Below are 22,600 nucleotides of genomic sequence, written 5' to 3' on the forward strand. Positions count from 1 at the left end.
CTTCCAGGTCAAAAAGTTCACAGATATAATGAAGGACCTAATATTCCGGGTCCTGGGTCCTGAAGGGTGGAAGATGCCTGTGGGTGGATTGTTTTAACGTGGGGTGACCGTTACACACCAGCCACCACACGGGGCTTGACAGAGCGAGGTCTTGGCCCAGGGGCGAGGGTTAACCAGGACGACTGGAGACCTGCTCTGCTGCACGGACCCAGTGCGCTCACATATCGCACAGTGTGGGCTGGCCCTGGGCCCCTGGGCCCTCGCCTCTCCTGGGCCCCTGGGCCCTCGCCTCTCCCGGGCCCCGATCACGTCCCCTCCACAGTCTCTCGCCGCTCCTTCGCCCCGACCTCGCGGCTCTTGCTGTACCTGCCCACGCTCCAATCACCGACCTGGACCTTGGTCGACCCGAGTCCATGATCGGATCAGCCATGATGGTATTAATTGGCGGAGCGGGCTCGAGGGGCCCAATGTTCTTAGGTCCTGATGCATCGCTCCCGTATTGGCGGAATCTGATCAGTTTTATTGATCTTTCAGTCGCTCCTATTGACATGGTGATCACAACGTCGGCTGTGGAGGTGCGTTGGGGAGAATTAATCACGTTGATGTGCCTGGTCGGCAGCAGTAACCCTGTGGCACACGTTGCCTGGATCAAAGATGGAATCCGGTAAGCACGCACGGAATCTAACCTTCCCCTGGGACCGTCGCTTCGCCCTGTAATCGGGCTCCAGCTCTCGGGCTGCCGATATAACACCAACTAATGATGTAGTAACATTAATGGTTAAGACCATCAGAAACAGGAGCAGGAGTGGGCCATTCGGCCCCTCGAGCCTGCTCCGCCATTTAATACCACCATGGCTGATCCGATCATGGACTCAGCTCCACTTCCCCGCCCGCTCCCCATAATCCTTCACTCCCTTATCGCTCAAAAACCTGTCTATCTCCACCTTAAATATATTCAATGTCCCAGCCTCCACAGCTCTCTGGGGCAGGGAATTCCACAGATTTACAACCCTCCGAGAGAAGAAATTCCTCCTCATCTCAGTTTTAAATGGGCGGCCCCTTATTCTAAGACCATGCCCCCTAGTTCTAGTCTCCCCCATCAGTGGAAACATCCTCTCTGCATCCACCTTGTCAAGCCCCCTCATAATCTGATACGTTTCCATAAGATCACCTCTCATTCTTCTGAATTCCAATGAGTAGAGGCCCAACCTACTCAACCTTTCCTCATAAGTCAATCCCCTCATCCCCGGAATCAACCGAGTGAACCTTCTCTGAACTGCCTCCAAAGCAAGTATATCCTTTCATAAATACGGAAACCAAAACTGCACGCAGTACTCCAGGTGTGGCCTCACCAATACCCTGTATAGCTGCACGCAGTACTCCAGGTGTGGCCTCACCAATACCCTGTATAGCTGCACGCAGTACTCCAGGTGTGGCCTCACCAATACCCTGTATAGCTGCACGCAGGACTCCAGGTGTGGCCTCACCTATACCCTGTATAACTGCACGCAGTACTCCAGGTGTGACCTCACCTATACCCTGTATAGCTGCACGCAGTACTCAAGGTGTGGCCTCACCAATACCCTGTATAACTGCACGCAGTACTCCAGGTGTGGCCTCACCAATACCCTGTATAGCTGCACGCAGTACTCCAGGTGTGACCTCACCAATACCCTGTATAACTGCACGCAGTACTCCAGGTGTGACCTCACCAATACCCTGGAAAACTGTCCTATCGAATGATGCCCGGAAATCCAAACACACCACTATATTGTAGCTACAGCGACAATCGCCTCATAAGATATTCTGGGTCTAACCTCGATACTCTGGGTCTAACCTCGATACTCCGGGTCTAACCTCGATACTCTGTGTCTAACCTCGATACTCCGGGTCTAACCTCGATACTCTGGGTCTAACCCCGATACTCCGGGTCTAACCTCGATACTCTGGGTCTAACCTCGATACTCTGGGTCTAACCTCGATACTCCGGGTCTAACCTCGATACTCTGTGTCTAACCTCGATACTCTGTGTCTAACCTCGATACTCTGGGTCTAACCTCGATACTCTGGGTCTAACCACTATACTCTGGGTCTAATCTCGATACTCTGGGTCTAACCTCGATACTCCGGGTCTGACCTCGATACTCTGGGTCTAACCTCGATACTCCGGGTCTAACCTCGATACTCTGGGTCGAACCTCGATACTCCGGGTCTAACCTCGATACTCTGTGTCTAACCTCGATACTCCGGGTCTAACCTCGATACTCTGGGTCTAACCCCGATACTCCGGGTCTAACCTCGATATTCTGTGTCTAACCTCGATACTCTGTGTCTAACCTCGATACTCTGGGTCTAACCTCGATACTCTGGGTCTAACCACTATACTCTGGGTCTAACCTCGATACTCTGGGTCTAACCTCGATACTCCGGGTCTAACCTCGATACTCTGGGTCTAACCTCGATACTCCGGGTCTAACCTCGATACTCCGGGTCTAACCTCGATACTCCGGGTCTAACCTCGGTACTCTGGGTCTAAACCCGATACTCTGGGTCTAACCTCGATACGCCGGGTCTAACCTCGATACTCCGGGTCTAACCTCGATACTCTGGGTCTAACCTCGATACTCTGGGTCTAACCTCGATACTCCGGGTCTAACCTCGATACTCTGGGTCTAACCTCGATACTCTTGGTCTAACCTCGATACTCTGGGTCTAACCTCGATACTCTGGGTCTAACCTCGATACTCCGGGTCTAACCTCGACACTCTGGGTGTAACCTTGATACTCTGGGTCTAACCTCGATACTCCGGGTCTCACCTCGATACTCCGGGTCTAACCTCGATACTCCGGGACTAACCTCGATACTCTGGGTCTAACCTCGATACTCTGTGTCTAACCTCGATACTCCGGGTCTAACCTCGATACTCCGGGTCTAACCTCGATACTCCAGGTCTCACCCCGATACTCCGGCTCTAACCTCGATACTCCAGGTCTCACCCCGATACTCCGGGTCTAACCTCGATACTCCAGGTCTCACCCCGATACTCCGGGTCTAACCTCGATACTCCAGGTCTAACCTCGATACTCCAGGTCTCACCCCGATATTCTGGGTCTAACCCCAATACTCCGGATCTAACCTCGATACTCTGGGTCTAACCTCGATACTCTGGGTCTAACCTCGATACTCTGGGTCTAACCCCGATACTTTGGGTCTAACCTCGATACTCTGGGTCTAACCTCGATACTCTGGGTCTAACCCCGATACTCTGGGTCGAACTCCGATACTCTGGGTCTAACCTCGATACTCCGGGTCTAACCCCGATACTCTGGGTCTAACCTCGATACTCTGGGTCTAGCCTCGATATTCCGGGTCTAACCTCGATACTCTGGATCTAACTTCGATACTCCATATCTAACCTCGATACTCTGGGTCTAACCTCGATACTCCAGGTCTCACCCCGATACTCCGGGTCTAACCTCGATACTCCAGGTCTAACCTCGATACTCCAGGTCTCACCCCGATATTCTGGGTCTAACCCCGATACTCCGGATCTAACCTCGATACTCTGGGTCTAACCTCGATACTCTGGGTCTAACCTCGATACTCTGGGTCTAACCCCGATACTTTGGGTCTAACCTCGATACTCTGGGTCTAACCTCGATACTCTGGGTCTAACCCCGATACTCTGGGTCGAACTCCGATACTCTGGGTCTAACCTCGATACTCCGGGTCTAACCCCGATACTCTGGGTCTAACCTCGATACTCTGGGTCTAGCCTCGATATTCCGGGTCTAACCTCGATACTCTGGATCTAACTTCGATACTCCATATCTAACCTCGATACTCCGGGTCTAACCTCGATACTCCGGGTCTAACCTCGATACTCTGGGTCTAACCTCGATACTCCGGGTCTAACCTCGATACTCTGGGTCTAACCTCGATACTCCGGGTCTAACCTCGATACTCTGGGTCTAACCTCGATACTCTGGGTCTAACCTCGATACTCTGGGTCTAACCTCGGTACTCCGAGTCTAACCTCGATACTCCGGGTCTAACCTCGATACTCCGGGTCTAACCTCGATACTCCGGGTCTAACCTCGATACTCCGGGTCTAACCTCGATACTCTGGGTCTAACCTCGATATTCCGAGTCTAACCTCGATACTCTGGGTCTAACCTCGATACTCCGGGTCTAACCTCGACATTCTGGGTCTAACTTCGATACTCTGGGTCTAACCTCGATACTCCGGGTCTAACCTCGATACTCTGGGTCCAACCTCCGTACTCCGGGTCTAACCTCGATATTCTGGGTCTAACCTCGATACTCTGCGTCTAACCTCCATATTCTGGGTCTAACCCCGATACTCTGGGTATAACTCCGATACTCTGGACTTCACCCCGCTACTCCGGATCTAACCCCGATACTCCGGGTCTAACCTCGATATTCCGGGTCTAACCCCGATACTCCGGGTGTAACCTCAATGCTCCGGGTCTAACCTTGATACTCTGGATCTAACCTCGATACTCTGGGTCTAACCTCGATACTCCGGGTCTAACCTCGATACACCGGGTCTAACCTCGATACTCTGGGTCTAGCCTCGATATTCCGGGTCTAACCTCGATACTCTGGATCTAACTTCGATACTCCATATCTAACCTCGATACTCTGGGTCAAGCCCCGATACTCTGGGTCTAACCTTGATACTCTGGGTCTAACCTCGATACTCTGGATCTAACCTCGATACTCCGGGTCTAAGCTCGATACTCTGGGTCTAACCTCGATACTCTGGGTCTAACCTCGGTACTCTGAGTCTAACCTCGATACTCCGGGTCTAACCTCGATACTCTGGGTCTAACCTCGATATTCCGGGTCTAACCTCGATACTCTGGATCTAACTTCGATACTCCATATCTAACCTCGAAACTCTGGGACAAGCCCCGATACTCTGGGTCTAACCTTGATACTCTGGGTCTAACCTCGATACTCTGGGTCTAACCTCGATACTCCGGGTCTAACCTCGATACTCTGGGTCTAACCTCGATACTCTGGGTCTAACCTCGGTAGTCTGAGTCAAACCTCGATACTCCGGGTCTAACCTCGATACTCTGGGTCTAACCTCGATATTCCGGGTCTAACCTCGATACTCCGGGTCTAACCCCGATACTCTGGGTCTAACCTCGATACTCCGGGTCTAACCTCGATACTCTAGGTCTAACCTCGATACTCCGGGTCTAACCTCAACATTCTGGGTCTAACTTCGATACTCTGGGTCTAACCTCGATACTCCGGGTCTAACCTCGATACTCTGGGTCTAACCTCCGTACTCCGGGTCTAACCTCGATATTCTGGGTCTAACCTCGATACTCTGGCTCTAACCTCGATATTCTGGGTCTAACCCCGATACTCTGGGTATCACTCCGATACTCTGGACCTCACCCCGATACTCCGGATCTAACCCCGATACTCCGGGTCTAACCTCGATATTCTGGGTCTAACCCCGATACTCCGGGTGTAACCTCAATGCTCCGGGTCTAACCTTGATACTCCGGGTCTAACCTCGATACTCCAGGTCCAACCCCGATACTCTGGGTCTAACCTCGATACTCCGGGTCTAACCCCGATACTCCGGGTCTAACCTCGGTACTCCGGGTCTAACCTCGGTACTCCGGGTCCAACCCCGATACTCCGGGTCTAACCTCGATACTCCGGGTCTAACCTCGATACTCTGGGTCTAACCTCGATACTCTGGGTCTAACCTCGATACTCTGGGTCTAACCTCGATACTCTGGGTCGAACTCCGATACACCGGGTCTAACCTCGATACTCTGGGTCTAGCCTCGATATTCCGGGTCCAACCTCGTTACTCTGGGTCTAACCTCGATACTCCGGGTCTAACCTCGATACTCCAGGTCTCACCCCGATACTCCGGGTCTAACCTCGATACTCCAGGTCTAACCTCGATACTCCAGGTCTCACCCCTATACTCTGGGTCTAACCCCGATATTGTGGGTCTAACCCCAATACTCCGGGTCTAACCTCGATACTCCGGGTCCAACCTCGATAATCCGGGTTTAACCTCGATACTCCGGGTCTAACCTCGATACTCTGGGTCTAACTCCGATACTCCGGATCTAACCTCGATACTCTGGGTCTAACCTCGATACTCTGGGTCTAACCTCGATACTCTGGGTCTAAACCCGATACTCTGGGTCTAACTCCGATACTCCGGATCTAAACTCGATACTCTGGGTCTCACCTCGATACTCTGGGTCAAACCTCGATACTCTGGGTCTAACCTCGATACTCTGGGTCTAACCTCGATACTTTGGGTCTAACCTCGATACTCCGGGTCGAACCCCGATACTCTGGGTCTAACCTCGATACTCTGGGTCTAACCCTGATACTGTGGGTCTAACCTCGATACTCTGGTTCTAACCTCGATACTCTGGGTCTAACCTCGATACTCTGGGTCTAACTCCGATACACCGGGTCTAACCTCGATACTCTGGGTCTAGCCTCGATATTCCGGGTCTAACCTCGATACTCTGGATCTAACTTCGATACTCCATATCTAACCTCGATATTCTGGGTCTAACCTCGATACTCCGGGTCGAACCTCGATACTCTGGGTCTAACCTCGATACTCCAGGTCCAACCTCGATACTCTGGGTCTAACTTCGATACTCCGGGTCTAACCTCGATATTCTGGGTCTAACCTCGATACTCTGGGTCTAACCTCGATACTCCGTGTCAAACCTCGATACTCCGGGTCAAGCCCCGATACTCTGGGTCGAACCTCGATACTCCGGGTCTAACCTCGATACTCCGTGTCAAACCTCGATACTCCGGGTCAAGCCCCGATACTCCGGGTCGAACCTCGATACTCTGGGTCTAACCTCGATACTCCAGGTCCAACCTCGATACTCTGGGTCTAACCACTATACTCTGGGTCTAATCTCGATACTCTGGGTCTAACCTCGATACTCCGGGTCTGACCTCGATACTCTGGGTCTAACCTCGATACTCCGGGTCTAACCTCGATACTCTGGGTCGAACCTCGATACTCCGGGTCTAACCTCGATATTCTGTGTCTAACCTCGATACTCTGTGTCTAACCTCGATACTCTGGGTCTAACCTCGATACTCTGGGTCTAACCACTATACTCTGGGTCTAACCTCGATACTCTGGGTCTAACCTCGATACTCCGGGTCTAACCTCGATACTCTGGGTCTAACCTCGATACTCTGGGTCTAACCTCGATACTCCGGGTCTAACCTCGATACTCCGGGTCTAACCTCGGTACTCTGGGTCTAAACCCGATACTCTGGGTCTAACCTCGATACGCCGGGTCTAACCCCGATACTCCGGGTCTAACCTCGGTACTCCGGGTCTAACCTCGGTACTCCGGGTCCAACCCCGATACTCCGGGTCTAACCTCGATACTCCGGGTCTAACCTCGATACTCTGGGTCTAACCTCGATACTCTGGGTCTAACCTCGATACTCTGGGTCTAACCTCGATACTCTGGGTCGAACTCCGATACACCGGGTCTAACCTCGATACTCTGGGTCTAGCCTCGATATTCCGGGTCCAACCTCGTTACTCTGGGTCTAACCTCGATACTCCGGGTCTAACCTCGATACTCCAGGTCTCACCCCGATACTCCGGGTCTAACCTCGATACTCCAGGTCTAACCTCGATACTCCAGGTCTCACCCCTATACTCTGGGTCTAACCCCGATATTGTGGGTCTAACCCCAATACTCCGGGTCTAACCTCGATACTCCGGGTCCAACCTCGATAATCCGGGTTTAACCTCGATACTCCGGGTCTAACCTCGATACTCTGGGTCTAACTCCGATACTCCGGATCTAACCTCGATACTCTGGGTCTAACCTCGATACTCTGGGTCTAACCTCGATACTCTGGGTCTAAACCCGATACTCTGGGTCTAACTCCGATACTCCGGATCTAAACTCGATACTCTGGGTCTCACCTCGATACTCTGGGTCAAACCTCGATACTCTGGGTCTAACCTCGATACTCTGGGTCTAACCTCGATACTTTGGGTCTAACCTCGATACTCCGGGTCGAACCCCGATACTCTGGGTCTAACCTCGATACTCTGGGTCTAACCCTGATACTGTGGGTCTAACCTCGATACTCTGGTTCTAACCTCGATACTCTGGGTCTAACCTCGATACTCTGGGTCTAACTCCGATACACCGGGTCTAACCTCGATACTCTGGGTCTAGCCTCGATATTCCGGGTCTAACCTCGATACTCTGGATCTAACTTCGATACTCCATATCTAACCTCGATATTCTGGGTCTAACCTCGATACTCCGGGTCGAACCTCGATACTCTGGGTCTAACCTCGATACTCCAGGTCCAACCTCGATACTCTGGGTCTAACTTCGATACTCCGGGTCTAACCTCGATATTCTGGGTCTAACCTCGATACTCTGGGTCTAACCTCGATACTCCGTGTCAAACCTCGATACTCCGGGTCAAGCCCCGATACTCTGGGTCGAACCTCGATACTCCGGGTCTAACCTCGATACTCCGTGTCAAACCTCGATACTCCGGGTCAAGCCCCGATACTCCGGGTCGAACCTCGATACTCTGGGTCTAACCTCGATACTCCAGGTCCAACCTCGATACTCTGGGTCTAACCACTATACTCTGGGTCTAATCTCGATACTCTGGGTCTAACCTCGATACTCCGGGTCTGACCTCGATACTCTGGGTCTAACCTCGATACTCCGGGTCTAACCTCGATACTCTGGGTCGAACCTCGATACTCCGGGTCTAACCTCGATATTCTGTGTCTAACCTCGATACTCTGTGTCTAACCTCGATACTCTGGGTCTAACCTCGATACTCTGGGTCTAACCACTATACTCTGGGTCTAACCTCGATACTCTGGGTCTAACCTCGATACTCCGGGTCTAACCTCGATACTCTGGGTCTAACCTCGATACTCTGGGTCTAACCTCGATACTCCGGGTCTAACCTCGATACTCCGGGTCTAACCTCGGTACTCTGGGTCTAAACCCGATACTCTGGGTCTAACCTCGATACGCCGGGTCTAACCTCGATACTCCGGGTCTAACCTCGATACTCTGGGTCTAACCTCGATACTCCGGGTCTAACCTCGATATTCTGGGTCTAACCTCGATACTCTGGGTCTAACCTCGATACTCTTGGTCTAACCTCGATACTCTGGGTCTAACCTCGATACTCTGGGTCTAACCTCGATACTCCGGGTCTAACCTCGACACTCTGGGTGTAACCTTGATACTCTGGGTCTAACCTCGATACTCCGGGTCTCACCTCGATACTCCGGGTCTAACCTCGATACTCCGGGACTAACCTCGATACTCTGGGTCTAACCTCGATACTCTGTGTCTAACCTCGATACTCCGGGTCTAACCTCGATACTCCGGGTCTAACCTCGATACTCCAGGTCTCACCCCGATACTCCGGCTCTAACCTCGATACTCCAGGTCTCACCCCGATACTCCGGGTCTAACCTCGATACTCCAGGTCTCACCCCGATACTCCGGGTCTAACCTCGATACTCCAGGTCTAACCTCGATACTCCAGGTCTCACCCCGATATTCTGGGTCTAACCCCAATACTCCGGATCTAACCTCGATACTCTGGGTCTAACCTCGATACTCTGGGTCTAACCTCGATACTCTGGGTCTAACCCCGATACTTTGGGTCTAACCTCGATACTCTGGGTCTAACCTCGATACTCTGGGTCTAACCCCGATACTCTGGGTCGAACTCCGATACTCTGGGTCTAACCTCGATACTCCGGGTCTAACCCCGATACTCTGGGTCTAACCTCGATACTCTGGGTCTAGCCTCGATATTCCGGGTCTAACCTCGATACTCTGGATCTAACTTCGATACTCCATATCTAACCTCGATACTCTGGGTCTAACCTCGATACTCCGGGTCTAACCTCGATACTCTTGGTCTAACCTCGATACTCCGGGTCTAACCTCGATACTCTGGGTCTAACCTCGATACCCCGGGTCTAACCTCGATACTCTGGGTCTAACCTCGATACTCTGGGTCTAACCTCGATACTCTGGGTCTAACCTCGGTACTCTGAGTCTAACCTCGATACTCCGGGTCTAACCTCGATACTCCGGGTCTAACCTCGATACTCTGGGTCTAACCTCGATACTCCGGGTCTAACCTCGATACTCCGGGTCTAACCTCGATACTCCGGGTCTAACCTCGGTACTCTGGGTCTAAACCCGATACTCTGGGTCTAACCTCGATACGCCGGGTCTAACCTCGATACTCCGGGTCTAACCTCGATACTCTGGGTCTAACCTCGATACTCCGGGTCTAACCTCGATATTCTGGGTCTAACCTCGATACTCTGGGTCTAACCTCGATACTCTTGGTCTAACCTCGATACTCTGGGTCTAACCTCGATACTCTGGGTCTAACCTCGATACTCCGGGTCTAACCTCGATACTCTTGGTCTAACCTCGATACTCTGGGTCTAACCTCGATACTCCGGGTCTAACCTCGATACTCCGGGACTAACCTCGATACTCTGGGTCTAACCTCGATACTCTGTGTCTAACCTCGATACTCCGGGTCTAACCTCGATACTCTGGGTCTAACCTCGATACTCCGGGTCTAACCTCGATACTCCAGGTCTCACCCCGATACTCCGGGTCTAACCTCGATACTCCAGGTCTCACCCCGATACTCCGGGTCTAACCTCGATACTCCAGGTCTCACTCCGATACTCCGGGTCTAACCTCGATACTCCAGGTCTAACCTCGATACTCCAGGTCTCACCCCGATATTCTGGGTCTAACCCCAATACTCCGGATCTAACCTCGATACTCTGGATCTAACCTCGATACTCTGGGTCTAACCTCGATACTCTGGGTCTAACCCCGATACTTTGGGTCTAACCTCGATACTCTGGGTCTAACCTCGATACTCTGGGTCTAACCCCGATACTCTGGGTCGAACTCCGATACTCTGGGTCTAACCTCGATACTCCGGGTCTAACCCCGATACTCTGGGTCTAACCTCGATACTCTGGGTCTAGCCTCGATATTCCGGGTCTAACCTCGATACTCTGGATCTAACTTCGATACTCCATATCTAACCTCGATACTCTGGGTCTAACCTCGATACTCCGGGTCTAACCTCGATACTCTGGGTCTAACCTCGATACTCCGGGTCTAACCTCGATACTCTGGGTCTAACCTCGATACTCCGGGTCTAACCTCGATACTCTGGGTCTAACCTCGATACTCTGGGTCTAACCTCGATACTCTGGGTCTAACCTCGGTACTCCGAGTCTAACCTCGATACTCCGGGTCTAACCTCGATACTCCGGGTCTAACCTCGATACTCCGGGTCTAACCTCGATACTCCGGGTCTAACCCCGATACTCTGGGTCTAACCTCGATATTCCGAGTCTAACCTCGATACTCTGGGTCTAACCTCGATACTCCGGGTCTAACCTCGACATTCTGGGTCTAACTTCGATACTCTGGGTCTAACCTCGATACTCCGGGTCTAACCTCGATACTCTGGGTCCAACCTCCGTACTCCGGGTCTAACCTCGATATTCTGGGTCTAACCTCGATACTCTGCGTCTAACCTCCATATTCTGGGTCTAACCCCGATACTCTGGGTATAACTCCGATACTCTGGACTTCACCCCGCTACTCCGGATCTAACCCCGATACTCCGGGTCTAACCTCGATATTCCGGGTCTAACCCCGATACTCCGGGTGTAACCTCAATGCTCCGGGTCTAACCTTGATACTCTGGATCTAACCTCGATACTCTGGGTCTAACCTCGATACTCCGGGTCTAACCTCGATACACCGGGTCTAACCTCGATACTCTGGGTCTAGCCTCGATATTCCGGGTCTAACCTCGATACTCTGGATCTAACTTCGATACTCCATATCTAACCTCGATACTCTGGGTCAAGCCCCGATACTCTGGGTCTAACCTTGATACTCTGGGTCTAACCTCGATACTCTGGATCTAACCTCGATACTCCGGGTCTAACCTCGATACTCTGGGTCTAACCTCGATACTCTGGGTCTAACCTCGGTACTCTGAGTCTAACCTCGATACTCCGGGTCTAACCTCGATACTCTGGGTCTAACCTCGATATTCCGGGTCTAACCTCGATACTCTGGATCTAACTTCGATACTCCATATCTAACCTCGAAACTCTGGGACAAGCCCCGATACTCTGGGTCTAACCTTGATACTCTGGGTCTAACCTCGATACTCTGGGTCTAACCTCGATACTCCGGGTCTAACCTCGATACTCTGGGTCTAACCTCGATACTCTGGGTCTAACCTCGGTAGTCTGAGTCAAACCTCGATACTCCGGGTCTAACCTCGATACTCTGGGTCTAACCTCGATATTCCGGGTCTAACCTCGATACTCCGGGTCTAACCCCGATACTCTGGGTCTAACCTCGATACTCCGGGTCTAACCTCGATACTCTGGGTCTAACCTCGATACTCCGGGTCTAACCTCAACATTCTGGGTCTAACTTCGATACTCTGGGTCTAACCTCGATACTCCGGGTCTAACCTCGATACTCTGGGTCTAACCTCCGTACTCCGGGTCTAACCTCGATATTCTGGGTCTAACCTCGATACTCTGGCTCTAACCTCGATATTCTGGGTCTAACCCCGATACTCTGGGTATCACTCCGATACTCTGGACCTCACCCCGATACTCCGGATCTAACCCCGATACTCCGGGTCTAACCTCGATATTCTGGGTCTAACCCCGATACTCCGGGTGTAACCTCAATGCTCCGGGTCTAACCTTGATACTCCGGGTCTAACCTCGATACTCCAGGTCCAACCCCGATACTCTGGGTCTAACCTCGATACTCCGGGTCTAACCCCGATACTCCGGGTCTAACCTCGGTACTCCGGGTCTAACCTCGGTACTCCGGGTCCAACCCCGATACTCCGGGTCTAACCTCGATACTCCGGGTCTAACCTCGATACTCTGGGTCTAACCTCGATACTCTGGGTCTAACCTCGATACTCTGGGTCTAACCTCGATACTCTGGGTCGAACTCCGATACACCGGGTCTAACCTCGATACTCTGGGTCTAGCCTCGATATTCCGGGTCCAACCTCGTTACTCTGGGTCTAACCTCGATACTCCGGGTCTAACCTCGATACTCCAGGTCTCACCCCGATACTCCGGGTCTAACCTCGATACTCCAGGTCTAACCTCGATACTCCAGGTCTCACCCCTATACTCTGGGTCTAACCCCGATATTGTGGGTCTAACCCCAATACTCCGGGTCTAACCTCGATACTCCGGGTCCAACCTCGATAATCCGGGTTTAACCTCGATACTCCGGGTCTAACCTCGATACTCTGGGTCTAACTCCGATACTCCGGATCTAACCTCGATACTCTGGGTCTAACCTCGATACTCTGGGTCTAACCTCGATACTCTGGGTCTAAACCCGATACTCTGGGTCTAACTCCGATACTCCGGATCTAAACTCGATACTCTGGGTCTCACCTCGATACTCTGGGTCAAACCTCGATACTCTGGGTCTAACCTCGATACTCTGGGTCTAACCTCGATACTTTGGGTCTAACCTCGATACTCCGGGTCGAACCCCGATACTCTGGGTCTAACCTCGATACTCTGGGTCTAACCCTGATACTGTGGGTCTAACCTCGATACTCTGGTTCTAACCTCGATACTCTGGGTCTAACCTCGATACTCTGGGTCTAACTCCGATACACCGGGTCTAACCTCGATACTCTGGGTCTAGCCTCGATATTCCGGGTCTAACCTCGATACTCTGGATCTAACTTCGATACTCCATATCTAACCTCGATATTCTGGGTCTAACCTCGATACTCCGGGTCGAACCTCGATACTCTGGGTCTAACCTCGATACTCCAGGTCCAACCTCGATACTCTGGGTCTAACTTCGATACTCCGGGTCTAACCTCGATATTCTGGGTCTAACCTCGATACTCTGGGTCTAACCTCGATACTCTGGGTCTAGCCTCGATATTCCGGGTCCAACCTCGTTACTCTGGGTCTAACCTCGATACTCCGGGTCTAACCTCGATACTCTGGGTCTAACCTCGATACTCTGGGTCTAACCTCGATACTCTGGGTCTAACCTCGATACTCTGGGTCTAACCTCGGTACTCTGAGTCTAACCTCGATACTCCGGGTCTAACCTCGATACTCTGGGTCTAACCTCGATACTCCGGGTCTAACCTCGATACTCCGGGTCTAACCCCGGTACTCTGGGTCTAACCTCGATACTCCGGGTCTAACCTCGATACTCTGGGTCTAACCTCGATACTCCGGGTCTAACCTCGATATTCTGGGTCTAACTTCGATACTCTGGGTCTAACCTCGATACTCCGGGTCTAACCTCGATACTCTGGGTCTAACCTCCGTACTCCGGGTCTAACCTCGATATTCTGGGTCTAACCTCGATACTCTGGGTCTAACCTCGATATTCTGGGTCTAACCCCGATACTCTGGGTATAACTCCGATACTCTGGACCTCACCCCGATACTCCGGATCTAACCCCGATACTCCGGGTCTAACCTCGATATTCCGGGTCTAACCCCGATACTCCGGGTGTAACCTCAATGCTCCGGGTCTAACCTTGATACTCTGGGTCTAACCTCGATACTCTAGGTCTAACCTCGATACTCCGGGTCTAACCTTGATACTCTGGGTCTAACCTCGATACTCTGGGTCTAACCTCGATACTCCGGGTCTAGCCCCGATACTCCGGATCTAACCCCGATACTCCGGGTCTAACCTCGATACTCTGGGTCTAACCTTGATACTCTGGGTCTAACCTCGATACTCTGAGTCTAACCTCGATACTCCGGGTCTAACCTCGATACTCTGGGTCTAACCTCGATACTCTGGGTCTAACCTCGATACTCTGGGTCTAACCTCGGTACTCTGAGTCTAACCTCGATACTCCGGGTCTAACCTCGATACTCTGGGTCTAACCTCGATACTCCGGGTCTAACCCCGATACTCTGGGTCTAACCTTGATACTCTGGGTCTAACCTCGATACTCCGGGTCTAACCTTGATACTCTGGGTCTAACCTCGATACTCTGGGTCTAACCCCGACACTCCGGGTCTAACCTCGATACTCCGGGTCTAACCCCGATACTCCGGGTCTAACCACGATACTCCGGGTCTAACCTCGGTACTCCGGGTCTAACCTCGGTACTCCGGGTCTAACCTCGATACTCCAGGTCCAACCCCGATACTCTGGGTCTAACCTCGATACTCCGGGTCTAACCCTGATACTCCGGGTCTAACCTCGGTACTCCGGGTCTAACCTCGGTACTCCGGGTCCAACCCCGATACTCCGGGTCTAACCTCGATACTCCGGGTCTAACCTCGATACTCTGGGTCTAACCTCGATACTCTGGGTCTAACCTCGATACTCTGGGTCTAACCTCGATACTCTGGGTCTAACTCCGATACACCGGGTCTAACCTCGATACTCTGGGTCTAGCCTCGATATTCCGGGTCCAACCTCGTTACTCTGGGTCTAACCTCGATACTCCGGGACTAACCTCGATACTCCAGGTCTCACCCCGATACTCCGGGTCTAACCTCGATACTCCAGGTCTAACCTCGATACTCCAGGTCTCACCCCGATACTCTGGGTCTAACCCCGATATTGTGGGTCTAACCCCAATACTCCGGGTCTAACCTCGATACTCCGGGTCCAACCTCGATAATCCGGGTTTAACCTCGATACTCCGGGTCTAACCTCGATACTCTGGGTCTAACTCCGATACTCCGGATCTAACCTCGATACTCTGGGTCTAACCTCGATACTCTGGGTCTAACCTCGATACTCTGGGTCTAAACCCGATACTCTGGGTCTAACTCCGATACTCCGGATCTAAACTCGATACTCTGGGTCTCACCTCGATACTCTGGGTCTAACCCCGATACTCTGGGTCTAACCTCGATACTCTGGATCTAACCTCGATACTCTGGGTCTAACCCCGATACTTTGGGTCGAACTCCGATACTCTGGGTCTAACCTCGATACTCCGGGTCGAACCCCGATACTCTGGGTCTAACCTCGATACTCTGGGTCTAACCCCGATACTGTGGGTCTAACCTCGATACTCTGGTTCTAACCTCGATACTCTGGGTCTAACCTCGATACTCTGGGTCTAACTCCGATACACCGGGTCTAACCTCGATACTCTGGGTCTAGCCTCGATATTCCGGGTCTAACCTCGATACTCTGGATCTAACTTCGATACTCCATATCTAACCTCAATACTCTGGGTCTAACCTCGATACTCCGGGTCTAACCTCGATACTCTGGGTCTAACCTCGATACTCCAGGTCCAAACTCGATACTCTGGGTCTAACTTCGATACTCCGGGTCTAACCTCGATATTCTGGGTCTAACCTCGATACTCTGGGTCTAACCTCGATACTCCGTGTCAAACCTCGATACTCCGGGTCAAGCCCCGATACTCTGGGTCTAACCTCGATACTCCGGGTCTAACCTTGATACTCTGGCTCTAACCTCGATACTCTGGGTCTAACCTCGATACTCCGGGTCTAACCTCGATACTCTGGGTCTAACCTCGATACTCTGGGTCTAACCTCGATACTCTGGGTCTAACCTCGATACTCCGGGTCTAACCTCGATACTCCGGGTCTAACCCCGGTACTCTGGGTCTAACCTAGATACTCCGGGTCTAACCTCGATACTCTGGGTCTAACCTCGATACTCCGGGTCTAACCTCGATATTCTGGGTCTAACTTCGATACTCTGGGTCTAACCTCGCTACTCCGGGTCTAACCTCGATACTCTGGGTCTAACCTCCGTACTCCGGGTCTAACCTCGATATTCTGGGTCTAACCTCGATACTCTGGGTCTAACCTCGATATTCTGGGTCTAACCCCGATACTCTGGGTATAACTCCGATACTCTGGACCTCACCCCGATACTCCGGATCTAACCCCGATACTCCGGGTCTAACCTCGATATTCCGGGTCTAACCCCGATACTCCGGGTGTAACCTCAATGCTCCGGGTCTAACCTTGATACTCTGGGTCTAACCTCGATACTCTAGGTCTAACCTCGATACTCCGGGTCTAACCTTGATACTCTGGGTCTAACCTCGATACTCTGGGTCTAACCTCGATACTCCGGGTCTAGCCCCGATACTCCGGATCTAACCCCGATACTCCGGGTCTAACCTCGATTCTCTGGGTCTAACCTTGATACTCTGGGTCTAACCTCGATACTCTGAGTCTAACCTCGATACTCCGGGTCTAACCTCGATACTCTGGGTCTAACCTCGATACTCTGGGTCTAACCTCGATACTCTGGGTCTAACCTCGGTACTCTGAGTCTAACCTCGATACTCCGGGTCTAACCTCGATACTCTGGGTCTAACCTCGATACTCCGGGTCTAACCCCGATACTGTGGGTCTAACCTTGATACTCTGGGTCTAACCTCGATACTCCGGGTCTAACCTTGATACTCTGGGTCTAACCTCGATACTCTGGATCTAACCCCGACACTCCGGGTCTAACCTCGATACTCCGGGTCTAACCCCGATACTCCGGGTCTAACCACGATACTCCGGGTCTAACCTCGGTACTCCGGGTCTAACCTCGGTACTCCGGGTCTAACCTCGATACTCCAGGTCCAACCCCGATACTCTGGGTCTAACCTCGATACTCCGGGTCTAACCCCGATACTCCGGGTCTAACCTCGGTACTCCGGGTCTAACCTCGGTACTCCGGGTCCAACCCCGATACTCCGGGTCTAACCTCGATACTCCGGGTCTAACCTCGATACTCTGGGTCTAACCTCGATACTCTGGGTCTAACCTCGATACTCTGGGTCTAACTCCGATACACCGGGTCTAACCTCGATACTCTGGGTCTAGCCTCGATATTCCGGGTCCAACCTCGTTACTCTGGGTCTAACCTCGATACTCCGGGTCTAACCTCGATACTCCAGGTCTCACCCCGATACTCCGGGTCTAACCTCGATACTCCAGGTCTAACCTCGATACTCCAGGTCTCACCCCGATACTCTGGGTCTAACCCCGATATTGTGGGTCTAACCCCAATACTCCGGGTCTAACCTCGATACTCCGGGTCCAACCTCGATAATCCGGGTTTAACCTCGATACTCCGGGTCTAACCTCGATACTCTGGGTCTAACTCCGATACTCCGGATCTAACCTCGATACTCTGGGTCTAACCTCGATACTCTGGGTCTAACCTCGATACTCTGGGTCTAAACCCGATACTCTGGGTCTAACTCCGATACTCCGGATCTAAACTCGATACTCTGGGTCTCACCTCGATACTCTGGGTCTAACCCCGATACTCTGGGTCTAACCTCGATACTCTGGGTCTAACCTCGATACTCTGGGTCTAACCCCGATACTTTGGGTCGAACTCCGATACTCTGGGTCTAACCTCGATACTCCGGGTCGAACCCCGATACTCTGGGTCTAACCTCGATACTCTGGGTCTAACCCCGATACTGTGGGTCTAACCTCGATACTCTGGTTCTAACCTCGATACTCTGGGTCTAACCTCGATACTCTGGGTCTAACTCCGATACACCGGGTCTAACCTCGATACTCTGGGTCTAGCCTCGATATTCCGGGTCTAACCTCGATACTCTGGATCTAACTTCGATACTCCATATCTAACCTCGATACTCTGGGTCTAACCTCGATACTCCGGGTCTAACCTCGATACTCTGGGTCTAACCTCGATACTCCAGGTCCAACCTCGATACTCTGGGTCTAACTTCGATACTCCGGGTCTAACCTCGATATTCTGGGTCTAACCTCGATACTCTGGGTCTAACCTCGATACTCCGTGTCAAACCTCGATACTCCGGGTCAAGCCCCGATACTCTGGGTCTAACCTCGATACTCCGGGTCTAACCTTGATACTCTGGCTCTAACCTCGATACTCTGGGTCTAACCTCGATACTCCGGGTCTAACCTCGATACTCTGGGTCTAACCTCGATACTCTGGGTCTAACCTCGATACTCTGGGTCTAACCTCGGTACTCTGAGTCTAACCTCGATACTCCGGGTCTAACCTAGATACTCTGGGTCTAACCTCGATACTCCGGGTCTAACCTCGATACTCCGGGTCTAACCCCGGTACTCTGGGTCTAACCTCGATACTCCGGGTCTAACCTCGATACTCTGGGTCTAACCTCGATACTCCGGGTCTAACCTCGATATTCTGGGTCTAACCTCGATACTCCGGGTCTAACCTCGATACTCTGGGTCTAACCTCGATACTCTGGGTCTAACCTCGATACTCCGGGCCTAGCCCCGATACTCCGGATCTAACCCCGATATTCTGGGTCTAACCCCGATACTCCGGGTCTAACCTCGATACTCTGGGTCTAACCTCGATACTCTGGGTCTAACCTCGATACTCCGGGTCTAACGTCGATACTCTGGGTCTAACCTCGATACTCTGGGTCTAACCCCGATACTCCTGGTCTAACCTCGATACTCCGGGTCTAACCCCGATACTCCGGGTCTAACCACGATACTCCGGGTCTAACCTCGGTACTCCGGGTCTAACCTCGGTACTCCGGGTCTAACCTCGATACTCCAGGTCCAACCCCGATACTCTGGGTCTAACCTCGATAATCTGGGTCTAACCCCGATACTCCGGTCTAACCTCGGTACTCCGGGTCTAACCTCGGTACTCCGGGTCTAACCTCGATACTCCGGGTCCAACCCCGATACTCCGGGTCTAACCTCGATACTCCGGGTCTAACCTCGATACTCCGGGTCTAACCTCGATACTCCGGGTCCAACCCCGATACTCCGGGTCTAACCTCGATACTCCGTGTCTAACCCCGATACTCCGGGTCTAACCTCGATACTCCGGGTCTAACCTCGATACTCTGGGTCTAACCCCGATACTCTGGGTCTAACCTCGATACTCTGGGTCTAACCTCGATACTCTGGGTCTAACCTCGATACTCTGGGTCTAACCTCGGTACTCTGGGTCTAACCCCGATACTCTGGGTCTAACCTCGATATTCTGGGTCTAACCTCGATACTCTGGGTCTAACCCCGATACTCAGGGTCTAACCTCGGTACTCCGGGTCTAACCTCGGTACTCCGGGTCTAACCTCGGTACTCCGGGTCTAACCTCGATACTCCGGGTCTAACCTCGATACTCCGGGTCTAACCTCGGTACTCCGGGTCTAACCTCGATATTGTGGTTCTAACCCCGATACTTTGGGTCTAACCTCGATACTCTGGGTCTAACCTCGATATTCTGGGTCTAACCCCGATACTCTGGGTATAACTCCGATACTCTGGACCTCACCCCGATACTCCGGATCTAACCCCGATACTCCGGGTCTAACCTCGATATTCCGGGTCTAACCCCGATACTCCGCGTGTAACCTCAATGCTCCGGGTCTAACCTCGATACTCTGGGTCTAACCTCGATACTCTGGGTCTAACCTTGATACTCTGGGTCTAACCTCGGTACTCCGGGTCTAACCTCGATACTCTGGGTCTAACCTCGGTTCTCCGGGTCTAACCTCGATACTCTGGGTCTAACCTCGATACTCCGGGTCTAACCTTGATACTCTGAGTCTAACCTCGATACTCTGTGTCTAACCTCGATACTCCGGGTCTAGCCCCGATACTCTGGGTCTAACCCCGATATTCTGGGTCTAACCCCGATACTCCGGGTCTAACCCCGATATTCTGGGTCTAACCCCGATACTCCGGGTCTAACCTCGATACTCCGGGTCTAACCCCGATACTCCGGGTCTAACCACGATACTCCGGGTCTAACCTTGGTACTCCGGGTCTAACCTCGGTACACCGGGTCTAACCTCGATACTCCAGGTCCAACACCGATACTCTGGGTCTAACCTCGATACTCCGGGTCTAACCCCGATACTCCGGGTCTAACCACGATACTCCGGGTCTAACTTCGGTACTCCGGGTCTAACCTCGGTACTCCGGGTCTAACCTCGATACTCCGGGTCCAACCCCGATACTCCGGGTCTAACCTCAATACTCCGGGTCTAACCTCGATACTCCGGGTCTAACCTCGATATTCCGGGTCGAACCTCGATACTCCGGGTCTAACCTCGATACTCTGGGTCTAATCTCGATACTCCGGGTCTAACCTCGATACTCTGGGTCTAACCTCGATACTCCGGGTCTAGCCCCGATACTCCGGGTCTAACCCCGATATTCTGGGTCTAACCCCGATACTCCGGGTCTAACCTCGATACTCCGGGTCTAACCCCGATAGTCCGGGTCTAACCTCGATACTCCGGGTCTAACCCCGATACTCCGGGTCTAACCACGATACTCCGGGTCTAACCTCGGTACTCCGGGTCTAACCTCGATACTCCGGTTCCAACCCCGATACTCTGGGTCTAACCTCGATACTCCGGTTCTAACCCCGATACTCCGGGTCTAACCACGATACTCCGGGTCTAACCTCGGTACTCCGGGTCTAACCTCGGTACTCCGGGTCTAACCTCGATACTCCGGGTCCAACCCCGATACTCCGGGTCTAACCTCGGTACTCTGGGTCTACCCTCGGTACTCCGGGTCTAACCCCGATACTCTGGGTCTAACCACGATATTCCGGGTCTAACCTCGGTACTCCGGGTCTAACCTCGGTACTCCGGGTCTAACCTCGGTACTCCGGGTCTAACCACGATACTCCGGGTCTAACCTCGATACTCCGGGTCGAACCTCGATACTCCGGGTCGAACCTCGACACTCCGGGTCTAACCTTGATACTCCGGGTCTAACCTCGATACTCCGGGTCTAACCTCGACACTCCGGGTCTAACCTCGATACTCCGGGCCTAACCCCGATACTCCGGGTCTAACCTCGATACTCCGGGTCTAACCTCGATACTCCGGGTCTAACCTCGATACTCTGGGTCTAACCTCGATACTCTGGGTCTAACCTTGATACTCCGCGTCTAACCTCGATACTCCGGGTCTAACCTCGATACTCTGGGTCTAACCCCGATACTCTGATACTCTGGGGAGCAGGTGGCCTGCGGATGATGTGAAGACCCAGCCGGCAGAATATGGCGGTCAGTCGCGATCGGCCAGGATGACGATGGTCGCCGCCTCCGCGGATAACGGGAAGCGAGTGACCTGTGAGGCCCGCAGTCCTGTCCAGCAGGAGGCGCTCAACATCTTCCATACCCTCAACGTACTGCGTACGGAGCACAGCAAGTGGCTCCGCCTGCGGGAGTGTCCTCCTCACTGGGCATCGCTGCTCGCCCAATCACTGCTCGCCCAATCACTGCTCGTCCAAACACTGCTCGTCCAATCACTGCTCGCCCAATCACTGCTCGCCCAATCACTGCTTGCCCAATCACTGCTCGTCCAATCACTGCTCGTCCAATCACTGCTCGCCCAATCACTGCTCGCCCAATCACTGCTCGTCCAATCACTGCTCGCCCAATCACTGCTCGTCCAATCACTGCTCGTCCAATCACT

The 22,600-nt window shown here is 52.7% G+C and overlaps 1 protein-coding gene across 1 annotated transcript in view; it reads left to right on the forward strand.

The window, feature by feature from the left end:
- The window catches only part of nphs1 (NPHS1 adhesion molecule, nephrin), a 133,659-nt gene that overhangs the window by 40,374 nt on the left and 70,685 nt on the right, over positions 1-22,600 (forward strand). Inside the window, exons 13-14 of the mRNA XM_070872301.1 lie at positions 535-664; positions 22,145-22,317. Of these exons, the coding sequence (XP_070728402.1) occupies positions 535-664; positions 22,145-22,317 (303 nt within the window). The remainder of the gene's footprint in view (positions 1-534; positions 665-22,144; positions 22,318-22,600) is intronic.

The sequence above is a fragment of the Pristiophorus japonicus genome, unplaced genomic scaffold (genome assembly GCF_044704955.1).
Source record: "Pristiophorus japonicus isolate sPriJap1 unplaced genomic scaffold, sPriJap1.hap1 HAP1_SCAFFOLD_304, whole genome shotgun sequence".
NCBI lineage: Eukaryota > Metazoa > Chordata > Chondrichthyes > Pristiophoridae > Pristiophorus > Pristiophorus japonicus.